A 14,628-nucleotide genomic window follows, 5' to 3' on the forward strand; every position below is an offset into this window, starting at 1 on the left:
AGTAATTTGCTTCCAAATTCATTGAGCATATCAATGCATCAGTAAGCAGACCTAAAATTTCAACTTCCTTCGTTCCTTTTTCTTCTTCTTATTAGGATAAGCAATATATTAAATTTAGTGAAGACCATTAAAGCATGCTTAGAACAGAGCACCAAAAAGTTTAAGTTGTTAAATGTTTTATTATGCATATTTACAAAAACTGAAGCAGTCATTTGCTCCAATACAAAGTCCACCACAATTACATCTTTAGAAAAATCTTTACACAGCAACACAGTACAGTACTACAAGAATCTTCCATGCTACACTCAAGTATTTATCTGCAAGAAGGAGGAGTTTGTTATCCCCGTGTCTTAGTCATATCCTTAAAATAATACCTCCCCCCACAGACCAGATCTACTGGTCTGCAAGAGGGCCATCCAACTGAAGTATGCAAGTTTACTCTGCAGCTTGCATTTTGCTGCTGCTTTCCAAAAATATTTAAGAGTGGTTTGTAATGAGTTTAGTACCAATTTCTACACTAGTGATTTGTAGGCCTCCAAATCTGTCCTCTTTTTACCCTGCCTGAACCTACACTGGATATGCCTCAGTAGTTCACCCAAAAGCCACAGATTCACATTTTAGGGTAGCAATATATAACTTTTAAACTAGGTCTTTTTCTTTTTTAAATTCATCCGTCTCCATGTACAGAAATCACTGCTTCATCTCAGACTCTACAGACAAAAGGGCTAATATTCTCTTAACACAGCATTGTATCTTTCTATTGGCCATGGAAAGTACTAAAAATCACAGTGCACATGCACCCTGTCCCAGATACTAAGTCACCTCTGGACACACCCAGGCAAGCAGCAGGTTAGACACAGAGCTGGCTTCAGTTCATTGCTGTACAATCTTAGCCTTAGAAGTTAAGGAGGCTGCTCTGAAGGCTATCTTTTTCCTTTCCATCCTAACCCAAGTTACGAAAGTATTTGAAGCAAATTTGCTGTGCCTGCTTCCAGGCAATATTGCTTACCAAACAAAAAACAAACAGTTCTTAAAAGTTAATCCCCCCCACCCTCAAATCATCAGTGTACATTCAGGAATGCTGTATTTATACTGAATGGTTTTAGTGTATCTTCAGTCTGAAGATTACTCCAGTGAGTTAAAGGGAAAATAAAGGCATTGTTCTAACTCCAGTGGGTTAAAGGGAAAGAAAAGACATTATTCTAACTAAAATTAAGCAATTCTATTTCAGTACTTTCATTATCAAACATGAAAGATGACTTTTCTACTTCGACTTTACTCATTTTAAAAAAAACAGTTCACAGAAGCTTGGCTGACTTATGAAACATTTACAAAAATAAGGCTGCCACGTGCTTACAGTTTCAGCAATATAACATATGCTATACCATGAAAAGTTAGCTGTGTATCATCCTTGTATACAAAAGCATTCTCTTAATCTTTAATGGCAGCTTTGCTTCACATTTTGTAACCTCCATTAAATCCTCACTGAAACAGAATCTTTGGGGAGGAAAAATATAGCACCAAATCATCATTTAGTATAAGGAGAGTTTATGGAAATACAAAAAGGCAGAATTTTGCACAGAAATTAGACAGCATTGTTTTCTATTAACAATGGCCATATTCAGTCACTCACAGTACACACACAAAACAGAGGTGAGTTGGTCTTCTGGTATATGCCCCCCAAAGTCTGGTTCTCTTATACATTTACTAATACATACCTCTGCATTTGGGTGAGGAACAAGGTGGTGTAAATTGGGCATTCAATGCAACCTTCTAGTGTTCATTCCTCATCTTTAGGAACTGCAGATTTGACTTCTGCAGCTCCCATTGAAAAGCCATTTCCACATACACCCTGCCCATATTCATAGGTCAGTGTGTTGAACAAATCTTTGTCAAATCTGAACAGAGAAAATAGCTCAGTTGTACTGATAAAAGCAAACTAAAACCCTAGATAGCACTGCGAGAACATACAAGGTACAATAACCTGCCACACTGTAAGAATCCTAATGGCTATTCATATACTACAAAGCATCAGATTTCTCAGATTTACACTGTATAACTTATCTTCATCTAAATCTTGTACTACAACCTCACACACAGTGCATGTGTCTCGTACACCCCTCCCTCATGTTCAGCTGCCCTCACTTTCCCAAATTTAGTTAGTGAAAACCCAGAGAACAGTTATTCAGTACAGATTTTCCTGACTACTCAGTGTTGTTACCAGGATTTTGCTTACAGGAAGTTTTCATGTCTACAGACCAACAGACCATGGATATACAGCAATAATCACCTGCTCTTTGGGGGAAAAAAACCCTGATAAAAGAAGTATCTTCTACTATCCCGCATTACAATCAACATCTACTGACAAACCATCACATGCTACTTGACTTTGCTTTAGCCTTGTCATGAGAACACCCAAAACAACGTTACATCTCTTGTCAACCTCAGTAATGCAGCAATAAACCAAAAGGGGAAGATAGATTGCAGAGATGATTTTTAGGCAAAAAGGCAGCATATTTCTGCCACTATTTAATAATGTCTTACTTCAGCATTTTGCTGATCTCAATTAGTAGATTCAGCACAAAGGACACATTGTCTCCTTGTAGACAAATTGCTTACACTGCTTTTCATGTTGCAAAGACCAATACATCTTGTAAAACCTAATAGCAATTATATTTCTTCTGTAAAGAAATTAGCAGATTGAAAGCTTGCCTTCCTCTGGTATCCTAATGCTTTAGGATATAATTCTTAGCTGTAACCACCTTATATGCACTTTCTGTAGTCATTTAACCAGTTCTGCTAGTGATCCTCTAACGATAGCAATCCAAAAATTTCCACTTCTAAAAGGCACCGATGTCATTGCACCTGTGCTTTGTATTCGAAACGCCTCAACTCCCAACACCAAGTTGAGTGTATCTGTCGGAAAAGGGATGTTTATTTGTGATGACAGAGAAAAGAAAGTCAATTCCTATTACACCGCATTCACCACGCTTTGGGAGTATTTATTTTAAGTAATGTAACAATTCCTCCAGTTATCTTCCAGCTAGTGTGTTGCATCTTAATATTTGTAGCATGGAAAATTCTTTCATATTAGCAACTAAGCATTGTCAACTGACATTCATTTTAAACCAATTTTTACTTCTCTGTATAGATGAGTATCTCCTTTAAAAGTCTGTATCAGAAACTAGTGAACAACTGCTCAACTCCTATGATAATATTTCATTTACCAAGTCACAGCTCAAATTTATTTTGAGATGAGTATAGTAAAAACACTTTAGTTTAAGCTTTATACCATGTTCTTGCAAACTGGTGTTGCGTAGCTCCTATGTGATAAGTGGAATATGAAATTCATTATCAAAAATAAGGGGCCTCCTAGGAGGGGTTGACTCCTTGTCTGCTTTGTGCAGCAATTTGAAGAGTCCTGTTCCAATGTTCATTGGAATTCCCATGATGATACACTCAGAAACACCTAGGAGAGAAAAAACCACAGGGTTAAAGTGACTAAAAGTTTCCAAAAAATTACTTGCTTTGCTGATTCCCCTCTGTAGATATCCTCACAGCAAAACCTTGTTATAATCGTACATATACAGCCAAACAGTCAAAAGCTCTCTCCACCAGACACAGTTAAGCAAGATGCTCATCCCAACCAATAAACGTTTCTCGTTTGCCAACCATCAGCAGTGAAGGAGCTTCATTATAAAAATGGATTTATAGCTTTGTTTGACACTGGAATTTACAATGGGCAAGACACTGCCTATGGTTAGGTATGAACCAAACTCTGCTGGGAATTTATCCTGCATGTTGACCCGTCTACTGTTTGTCACAGCGGTAAGGCTTTTGTGCAGTCTGGTAAAGTTCTCTTCGGCTGACAAATTTTCAAGTGAAATGAAGTCTGGAGTTTCTCATCACTTCAGCTGTTCTGATTAATCTTTTTTTGCATTTTGATGACTTAGAAGGGCAGGTGTGGAAAGTTATCAATCTTACCATGGATTTAGCCTTCAAGTGAGCCCTAGTGCCTTTGATGTGTCAGTTAATATATGGTTTGGAAGTGAAGCCATGAATGCATGCAATACAAGGGTACATGCAAAAAGGTTATTTCCTAACTTTTCAGCAATGTGCTGTATTACTGTGTTTTAGATATGTACTCCTAGAACACTGCTCTTCAATTACTATATATTCAAAGATTTCAACTTTTACACATGAAAATAAAAAGCAGTGTTGTGTCTCTACTTTGGATTGTTGGCTCTTTGGAGCAGGGACCCGATTTTTGTTCTGAGTTTCTAGCACTACGGGATTCTGGCTTATGACTGGGGACCCAACACACTACAATAATTCAAGTAAGTAATAACGAACAGCAATAACATGCCCTTCAAACCAAAATGATGATGTACCTATATTTCCTACTCGTATGAACATGTGATTGTACACAGCTTGCCTGTTAAGAAAAACTGCCAATACTACCTCTACATTTGGAAATAAGAAAATTTTGTGTTCTGTCCATCCTATTTCCCTATTTGAACTAAACTGTTACAGGAAAAGGGCAGCATGGAAAGGTCCTTAGTAAAATCTTGATTGAGGAAGAGGGAAACCCAGTCAGAGGGGACTTTAAGCAAACATTTTCTTTTCCATACCGTTCAGGATGGAGCAAGTTCACCACAGGACCCTCACTTCAACCACAATCACAGCAAAGAAAACAAACATTAATAAAAGTCAATCACAAGGGAGGCACAGATGGCTAGAAGGAGATACAGCTCTTAAAATATGGACTAGCCATGCCAAGCTTTCCAAACTATCTCCATCTATTCACAAGCATTTCTAGCCACAAAGTAGTCAGTGGATTCAGCTCTATATTTTCAACATGTCCCAAATGAAGCCTCTGTTATATTAGTATTTTTATATTTCAGTAGCACCCAGAAGCCCTAATGAGAGATAACGGCTCCACTATGCTAGACTCTGAACTAACATGTACTCAAGATAACTAGAGTTGTAATGAAATCTGCCTGCCTCCCCAATTCCTTAGCTTAACTGAGTAGATAACTGTCTAAACTGAACTTAAATTGGGTGGGGAAACAGATTTCTAATCATGTACAAAGTATGCGTGAAAACTTAAAATTAAGGGATTGAAAGGATATACAATCAAATGGCAAAACTCAAATATTTAACTATCAAAGTTGATCTAGAAAACTGCATCAGCTTTATTAAATTTTAGTCAGTTTGTGCCTTTCACCCGTTCAGTAGAATAAAAGAAAGCTGCAACTGACATTAGTTCACTAATTTATAAGCCTAGAAATATGCATGTACATTTTGAAGGTGAACTAAAAAGCTTTTATCAGTTTGAACAAGAGTTCTCGCTAGGAGTGCCTAAGAGTTCAAGCCCCTTGGCCATCTGGGTTTTCTTGTTGCAGTTGATGAAACCCATCATAAATATTCATTATTCCAAGTACCACAGATATGTACAGCACTTTAAAATACAAACAAAAAGGGAGCCTAAAAACAAAACAGAGAACTATTTTCCTTAATTCACTTTAGGTCTTAGTAATGGTCAACAAAACTTGTAGAGTGAATACAAGAACACTGATCTTGCTAGGTAATTAAGAAGAGGGACGAATTTCCTGCTATTTCATTTAGTTAAGGGGGAAAAAATCCCAAGGGACAAATTTCATCCCCAGCAGCACAGGCAGGGCTCCAACTGACTTTAATATCTTTGGATGAGAACAGGATGTGGCCCTAAGGTAGTGTCTGTCAGACTTCTGGGGTCAACATGTTTTATCCAGCCCCACTTCTGAAGCTTCTAGAATGTGACCTAGATTCATTTTAGTGTTTTGGGAGGCATACAGAAAGTTTTGACAGGTGGGCAACACACACACACACGCGCTTTCAGAGTGTTTTGCAGATGAGTGAATACTGCATGCTACAGTCTAACCTACAATACCTACCACACACAGAATCCTTCTGCCCAAAGTAGGCAGCATCAAACAGATGGTCCGCAGTCTTTTCAAAAGAAGCAAGCATTAACACACTTTCCTTCATTTTTGCCAGCCCAAACCTAGTAATGCCCAGGACTTCACCCTAGACCAATGCAGAAACAAAAAGACAGTCATGGTTCCAAGGGTTTGGTTAAAGTTATTGAAGAATCAAAGTAAGTGGATATGACAAAATATATAGTTTATTTTAACAGTACTGAATGGAAGTCTACTCTGCTCTGCTGCTTCATGCTTAAGTCTTTTGAAGAATCAGGCTTTGGTAGTAATGCAAGTTTAAATAAAACCAAAAAAAATTTATTCATAGGCTGTAGGATAAGCTATAAATTGCTTGAAACTTTATGATGTCAAAGAAATTGGAAAAGGTTCGAAACAAAAAAGGCATATGGATGACAGAAAAATGTTCAACTATTAATCAACCACTTCAAAACAAAACAAATCCCATCTTTGTGGAGGTTGCTAGAAGGCTGCTTTAAAGAATTTAGCAGAGACTGACAGTTATTGTTGGCTGATAAATCTGACTCCAAGTGTAAAATGACTGCATAATGCAAATCCTTCATTTTAGTCACCTTAGAAAATCCACTTGAATTAAAACATATTAGATCTAATCCTGTTTCTAACTCATATTGCTACATGATCATAATGGAGCTAGTACAGTTCTGATACATGGGACAGAAGCGTAAGGTAAAGAAGGGGATTCTGGAAACCCGACAAGCTTACCAACACTGTACTCTGTGCCCCTTCTCCAATGAAACGGAAAGTGGGGTTGTGGGCTTGCTGCAGACATTTTGGAAAAAAGGGCCACAACCAGTACAAAAGCTATTGCAGTCCCAATGGTGCAACAGTAACTGCCCTGCAGCTTCAGGAAACAAGGAAAAGCTACAGTTCCTTAAACGCTTTCCCTGAAGGAAAAATTCCCCTGCGTTAAACTCCTGTACTATAGCTGAACACATGGGAAAGGATTTGCTCCATTATATACATTAACACAAATACAGCTCGGTTAAAGTCAACATACATTATCATGGATGTAAATAGCTATTTTCTTTTCCTGAGGAATACTGACATTGCATCAAAACGGCCAGTGCTATAACCCTAGCCCATCGCCATTACGTAATCTGCTGCCATTTACAAAGACTCCACCCTGTCCTCTGCTATGAAGCGCAACTGTTGTACATGCTTAGGTGCCCACGCCAACCCTATGCTCTTTATTGTAATGTGCCAATGAGTTGACCTCTAGGGTGAAATAAGGACACCCACAACCTCTAAATGAAGCTCTTCAAACAGACTGCTGTTCTCAAATTATGGATTAAGTCACCATTTAAGTTTGAGATATCAACTCAGTCACAGGGATTAGTGTGATTAGTAGTTACTTCAGTATATAGCCCAGGGCTGCCGGGGGGCGGGGGAGGGCAAGTGGGGCAATTTGCCCCAGGCCCCAGGCTCCGCAGAGGCCCCCCAAGAGAATGGCTGGACGTTCCCGCCCTGGCTCCACCCCTCGCCCGGAGCCTCAGAGCATCCAGGAGCATCCCTGAACAGCACTGCAATGTGGCTCCGGCAGGGCCTCTGAGCTCCGCCCCGCGGGGCTGCGAGCTCCAAGCCAGCGGATGGAGCTGAGCTCAGCCTGGAGTTCACAGCCTTGCCCCCTTACCATGCAGCTCTGAGCAGGGCGGAGCTCAGGGGTCCCACCGGAGCCATGCTGTAGCTGTCGAGGGAAGCTGCTGGATGCGCTCAGGCTCTGGATAAGTAGTGGGGGTCAGATAGGGGGCAGGGCCAGGCTGTTTGGAGGCACAGCCTTCCCTACCCTAAAGCTCATTCAGCAGTTTGAGGCTTGCAGAAGAGCCCAAGCTGTTAGCTTTTCCATTAGGGCTACCATCCCTTTCACTTCTCAAATGCCAAATTATAGTCTATATTTAATTTCAGTGCCATAGGGAGATTCATGTCAGGGGAGGGTAGCTTCATTTAAAATTAGCCACTGGGGAGGGATCACATGAGAAAAGAGCAATATCCTACACCCCTACTCCTTCCCAACCCTACCAAAGGAGAGACCCCCTCCCCTGCATTCCCTGAGGCTTCAGAGGGTTAATTCAGTGGTTCTCAAACTTTTTACTGGTGACCCTTTCACATAGCAAACCTCTGAGTGCAACCCCCCCCCCTTATAAAAAAAACACTTTTTTATATATTTAACACTATTATAAATGCTGGAGGCAAAGTGGGTTTGAGGTGGAGGCTGACAGCTCGTGACCCCCAGTAATAACCTCGTGACCCCTGAGGGTCTGACCCCCAGTTTGAGAACCCTGGTTATTTAATTTTAGCACCCTGTGTCCATTCACATGCATGTGCTATTTTGAGCATTTCAGTTTTCACAACATAGGCTCATCCCAGATTCTGGAACACAAGCTCAAATGCTCAGTTCGTGGAGTATGTACATAAGCTATACTAAAGACAAACCCACAGTAACCGTCTCCAGTTTGTGAGGGACCCCATGGAGCCAGTCTCTAGGAAACAGATAATGCATGGAGGTTAAGTCCATTAATGGCTATTAGCCAGGATGGGTAAGGAATGGTGTCCCTAGCCTCTGTTTGTCAGAGGGTGGAGATGGATGGCAGGAGAGAGATCACTTGATCATTACCTGTTAGGTTCACTCCCTCTGGGGCACTTGGCATTGGCCATTGTCGGTAGACAGGATACTGGGCTAGATGGACCTTTGGTTTGACCCAGTATGGCTGTTCTTATGTTCTAACCTAAATGAACCCAAAGGTATGGAGACAGATACGAGTCAAGGAAGCCAGCAGAGTATCAGAAACCTGTAGAAATATCTGACTGGATGGGCTCAGGTGTTTGGTCACAAGCTGAAGTGGTTCAAAAGTTTTGGATTTTTTTTTAAGTAGAATTTTTTGTTGTTGTTTCTTTAAATAATCAAACACAGCAAGCAGAAAATATTTGGCCACATACTTCTGAAACCCCAAACCATATTCAGGTTTTGGCAGACTAATTTCAGCTTTTCAACTAAAAAGAACACACAACAAATTTTGAAGGAAAGCAGACATTGTCCGTGATTTCTTTCTGCTTTTTAAAAACCCCTAGTTTTCGATCCAAAAGAAGTTTTGATGGAAAATATTTGTCCAATCCTTTTAATGAGCTTTAGTGCCTTTTAGCACTAGCTGATGCCGAGAACCAGTGATACCCTGTAAAGAAGTTCTCTCAAAACTGGGTTTGTGCCGAGATGCAGAATGTTTATTTTCTCCAGGGCCACCTGTTGGGGGGAGGGGAAGAGAGCAAGTGGGGCAATTTGCGCAGGGCCCTGCAGGGACCCCCACAATAATATAGTATTGCAATTTTTTTTTTATACAAGGGGCCCCCGAAATTGCTTTGCCCCAGACCCCCCGAATCCTCTGGGCAGCCCTGATATAGCCTATTAATACTTCTCAGCTGAAAGCTCTTCTGACTGATTCTCTAAAGATAGTTTGGATAAAGAGACCAAAAAGAACACAGCACAAACCTTGTATGTCATCAGATCTGATAGCAGCATAACATGCCTCCTGTCAATGCTCATACCATGGTTTACCATAGTGTACTGAATCTCATTGATAATGGTTGTTCGAGCAGCTTCAATGCCTAGTGTCTTCTCTACCTAGGAGAGAGATCATGTTGGATAAAAGAAGAAGTGAAGTACTTGGAGTGCTGAAACACTTCTTTGCTTGCACATGGGACTGAAGATTTTCTTAGTGATCTAACTAGAAAAATCTGAAGTGATTTTCCTGGGATGCACATTCTACCAACCCCATCACTTTTTTGTCTTTTAAAAAGCACAACCTTAATTAATAAAAACCATTTGCTTATTAAAAGTAATTGAAGTTGGCAGCTGAATTAGCCTTTTATGATAATACACACACTGACAGGTTACTTGTGAAAGTAGAAGTGATCAGTTGTAAATTGCATTAACTGTCTGTAAATGAGCATAAATAGGAATCAAGATGCAGCCAGAAGTAGTGATAAGAGATACTTGAGCACTACCTCATAAGTGTTGTTAGAAGTAGTCTTAGTTCCTTTGACTCCATGGGTGGCCATGACAGCTCTTAGGTTATCACCTTCCACCAGAAGTTTGTATTTCTCCTTGCCACTCTGCTCATCAATGTGAATGACAGCTCGAGACACCTCTGGGATACCTTGCACTACAATCTTTTCAAAATAAGAAGTTTTTGAAACTCAACTTGTCCTGTCCATGCAGCTTTAAATAGACAATGCAAGAACACTTACATCTAAAGCTTCAAATCAGTCCTCAAAGCTATCTAAAAACTCCACATTAAATTATATATTAGTGTCTAATTTCTATTGTGTTGAATGTTCCAGAGAGACATGTAGAGGGGCATTCACCACATTACTGTTTTATAACTAGTCTTCCCTGCCCCCACATCTAGGGGGTTCAGAAAATCAGATGTACCACAGACCTCTACCTCTTCCTCTGTATGGCACTCATCATGCACCCTGTCAGTTAAAGGTTTTGTTTGCAACTATGTTTAGACCTAAACTAGACATGATCCTCACACAAGCTTAGCAACAGCATTTGACAGATTTTATTATAGGCTCCTTTCAAAACCTGCCCTATTTTTAAGTCCTAGGAAATCTGGTACTCAAATAGCACTTTCTATCTTCAAAATGTCTTATGATCAAACATACTTTGTAAGAATGTTGCAAGACAAATATTACAGTCTCCATTTTACGTAGGGGGAGAGACAAGAAATGTTAAGGCTGAAACGAGAGCCAGCAGCATTGCTGGCATGAGAACTGAGGAGTTCTGAACTCAGACAACTGGACCATATTGACACTCAATACAATCTAGAAACACAAGCGTAACCCACATGCAAATTGAAGCAGTTACCAATTGCAAAAGGAAGAGATTCTGCTTACCTTTGGTAGCTCTTCTTTCAGGGACTGCAAGACATAATACATTGAACTCTTACTGTTCTCACGAGGGGTCACGCACACAACTGCCTCTCCATGAACGGCAACATCCCCAGGCTTCACTCTTAGCTTAGATGTGCAGATAGAATATCGCACAGTCTCTGCGTTCACCTGTGGTAAAATGATTCCTTGAATATTAAAATATGTCCTTTAATCATTTTAAATCTTTCAGCCATGCAGAAATCAGACTTCTGCTCCACTAATCAACCAGAATACTATTGCAGCTGGATGGGGCTAACAAATGGAATGCTTGCAGATCATCATAAAATAGCTCTCTGAGTAAAATGTGCCCCTCGACAGATGGTCCACACAGGCCCAGATGCCACTTCAGTCTCACTGACATGTTGTATAAGGGTGAACTTTTACTGAATATGACACAGAACTAAAACTGTTTGCCGTGTTATTGCAGTTGTGCCAGTCCCAGGATATTAGACACACAAGGTGGGTGAATAATAAAGAGATATTCCTGTGATGCTAGTAAACCAAGTGCCAGAGCTGGCATTAGCTAAGAACTGAAACTCCTAGTTGGAAACCAAACTAGCTCACCTGTAGGTGTTTCAGTTCTTAGCTAATGCCAGCTCTTGGCACTGGTTTACTGCATCACAGGAATACTCTTTATATTCACCCACCTTGTGTCTAATATCCTGGGACTGGCACAACTGCAATAACACGGCAAACAGTTTTAGTTCTGTGTCATATCAGTAAAAGTTCACCCTTATACAACATGTCAGTGAGACTGAAGGGGTATTAGTCTTACCAGAATACATTTAGTGTTTAGATTCGATGAAATGCTTGCAAGTTTCTGCATGCATTAGTCTTACTTGTAATGCCAGTACCCCATGCTATAACAAAATATGCAAGTACACCACTACCCGATATAACGCGGGTTCACATACAAGGTGGTAAAACTCTGACACGCGCTCTGAGCAGCGTCTTAAGGTGCTGGCTAGGCCACGGCTGAAGGGTTTGACAGGGCAGGGGTCTCTGGGGGGTCAAGGGCTTCCCCCACCCCACGCCAGGGTCTGGAAGCGCAGCAGCTGTGGGAGGGCACTTTGGGGGTCCCGCAGTCCCGAAGTTCCTGGGGGATTAGCGGGGCCAGGAGCAGCCTGCTCGCTTCCTCTCCCGGCACCAGCCATGTCGCTCAGGAAGAGATCACCCCCCCCCCCCGCACTCACCAGTAGCAGTGGAAATAGAGCAGTCCAGCCCCAGCCCACTCCACTCCGCCAGCTCCCAAACACAGCGTTTTGCTTTCCGCCACAGGTGAGTACGGGGGGCATCCTCTCCCCAACCTCCCCGCACTCACTGGCAGCGGGAAGCAGAGCAGCCCAGCCCCAGCCAGCTCCCAGTTGTGGCGCTCCACTTCCTGTCAGGCAGGTGAGTGCAGGACCTTTCCCCAGCCACCCACCAGCGACACAGCTGGGGCCGGGTCAAGGAAAGAGAAGCGGGCTGGGGTCACGTCGCTCTGCTTCCCGCCGCAGGAGAGTGGGGGGGAGGGAGCATCCTTTCCCCAACCTCCCCGCACTCATCAACTGTGGGAAGCGGAATGCCAGAGCTGGGAGGTGGCAGAGTGGAGTGGAGCGGGCTGGGGCGCTCCACTTCCCACCGCTGTCGGCGAGTGCCTGTCAGGGGGCAGGTGAATAGGGGTCAGAGCAGTCAGGCGACAGGGGGGTTGGGGGTCTCTGGAGAGGGCCGTCAGGCAACAAGGAACAGGAGAGGCCAACGCAAGTTTGATATAACATGGTCTCACCTATAATGCAATGAGATTTTTTTTGCCTCCTGAGGACATTATTTTGGGGTAGAAGTGTATTGCTTTATAACTTTGAAAATGTTCGCTCTGAATTTGTGAGCCCAGTTGTCACAGAAATCACCTCCCACACCCAGCAACGAGGCCTATCAAGATTAAATGGGCCATTAACAATAATCATAGTACAAAGGATTGATGAACAGCCCTATCAAGGCCTTGGAAATGCTATGTACAAGGAGGTTTGTCTCATGAACTGGAAGGCCAAATGTAAGAGATAAAACAGGGTTCTAGGAAAATATGTAATCTCTTTGCTGTTTTAACTCACAGGAGCTGAGACACTAAACAGAGGCAGAGATCCCCAGGGGTAACCCCTGGGTCCACCCTGAAAGACATTTTGAATTGACGGATTAACACATCTCTGTCATCTTTAGGAATCATGTGTATCTGTTTGCTTGCTTTAACCTGTAGACAACTCTCTTATTTCTTTTATATAGTTAATAAACCTTTAGATAGTTTGTTACAGGACTGGCTACAGGCGCTGTCTTTTGTGTAAGATCTGGAGTAAGTGACTCGTCTCTTGCAATCGGAAGCAACCCGAACACTACAAGATTTTTGGCATACATGACCATTTATCACTAAGTCCATCTTGTAAAATCTAATTATAGAGCATACCAGATTGTGTTGTCTGCCCTGTTTTTGATGCTCACACGTGAGCTACTCCAGACAGCATGACAACTACCTCACCCACCTTGTCTCACAGAACTCAGTTTACCACATAGCACAAGAACCATTGACCTCAGACGATCTGTTCCTAGCAAAAGGCTCAAGAGAAAATAATTTCAGCAATGGTCTACTTACAAGATGACCATAATTCTGTGCAACTTAGTTGTTCTACTGAATAAATCCTGAAGTTAAATAGGTCAGGAAACCTGAACACTGCCTGCCTGTGCTATTCCCAGCTCTAGGCAATGCTCTGAAATGTCAACTTTGAGTACTAAATGGAACTGTAAACCTTATATGGACATCCCGTGGATGGCACTTGCCATTTGCTCTTTAACTAGCCTATTTCATTGACATCTCTGAAAAGGGCATCAACTGGTGTGGAGGATGGGACCACTGCTTGTTCTGGTTTTCCAAGTACTACAGTCAACAAGATCTGGAAAACTCACCTCTAGTCTCAGCAGTCTAATCCGCTCCAGAGAGAGCTTGACCAGTATAAAGCAATCATCAGGAAGAAACACTTCTTCGATGTACTCTGAAATCTGAGATCCAGATGGAATAGTTAGACCCTCTCCGAGAATGGTTACTTTCCACTGCAAAGAGTCTGCAACAATACAGACTAGAGTTTTAAAATTTAATGTAGTACCAACAATGAAGATTTTCCTACCTCTCCCAATAGGGTTTTCTCAATTCTTCCCTTAACCAGACGGGCAAAATCAGAATCATCATCCTTGTCCAAGTGTGCTGTGATAATAGGTGTGCTACACAGAATAAGACAGCAATAAAATTTACTAGCTAGATTATAGAACAGCAGCTTTCTGTTACATCCTAGCTTCTGTGGTCTGTCTCAACTACCATCCACCATAGGGACAAATAGGACAGGCTGTAAAAGAGACTGCTGCTTGCCAGGAAATAATAGTACCCAAAATTGATACAATGTCTAAGAAAACTATTCTTTAAATATCTCAAGCTTGAAGGAATAAGATTTATTGGAATTCAAACTCCAATGTATACATACTCCAAGAGGTATAGTAAGTTTTTATGGCTTAGTCTACTGTAGTAGTGCTTAAATATGGCTCCAGGGTGCACATCAGAAATGTACAAGTGTTTTAACTACTGCTCTAGCTAGACCTATCTGATGTAGACTAATCTCTTGATAGTCTGTAGTCTTTAAAGTGAATGTTTAAAAGAAATGAACACCTAACTGTGTTTTGGCCACTA

The 14,628-nt window shown here is 41.6% G+C and overlaps 1 protein-coding gene across 2 annotated transcripts in view; it reads right to left on the reverse strand.

The window, feature by feature from the left end:
* Positions 1-651: 651 nt before the first annotated feature.
* POLR3A (RNA polymerase III subunit A) overlaps positions 652-14,628 on the reverse strand; it is a 52,256-nt gene continuing 38,279 nt past the window's right edge. For both annotated transcript variants that reach the window (XM_032783054.2, XM_032783053.2), the window contains 7 exons: positions 14,075-14,168; positions 13,857-13,949; positions 10,890-11,054; positions 9,996-10,160; positions 9,481-9,612; positions 5,937-6,069; positions 652-3,469 (listed from right to left, as the gene is read on the reverse strand). In XM_032783054.2, the coding sequence (XP_032638945.1) occupies positions 3,324-3,469; positions 5,937-6,069; positions 9,481-9,612; positions 9,996-10,160; positions 10,890-11,054; positions 13,857-13,949; positions 14,075-14,168 (928 nt within the window). In that variant the 3' untranslated portion in view covers positions 652-3,323. The remainder of the gene's footprint in view (positions 3,470-5,936; positions 6,070-9,480; positions 9,613-9,995; positions 10,161-10,889; positions 11,055-13,856; positions 13,950-14,074; positions 14,169-14,628) is intronic.

The sequence above is a fragment of the Chelonoidis abingdonii genome, chromosome 15, assembly GCF_003597395.2.
Source record: "Chelonoidis abingdonii isolate Lonesome George chromosome 15, CheloAbing_2.0, whole genome shotgun sequence".
In the NCBI taxonomy this organism is placed as follows: Eukaryota; Metazoa; Chordata; order Testudines; family Testudinidae; genus Chelonoidis; species Chelonoidis abingdonii.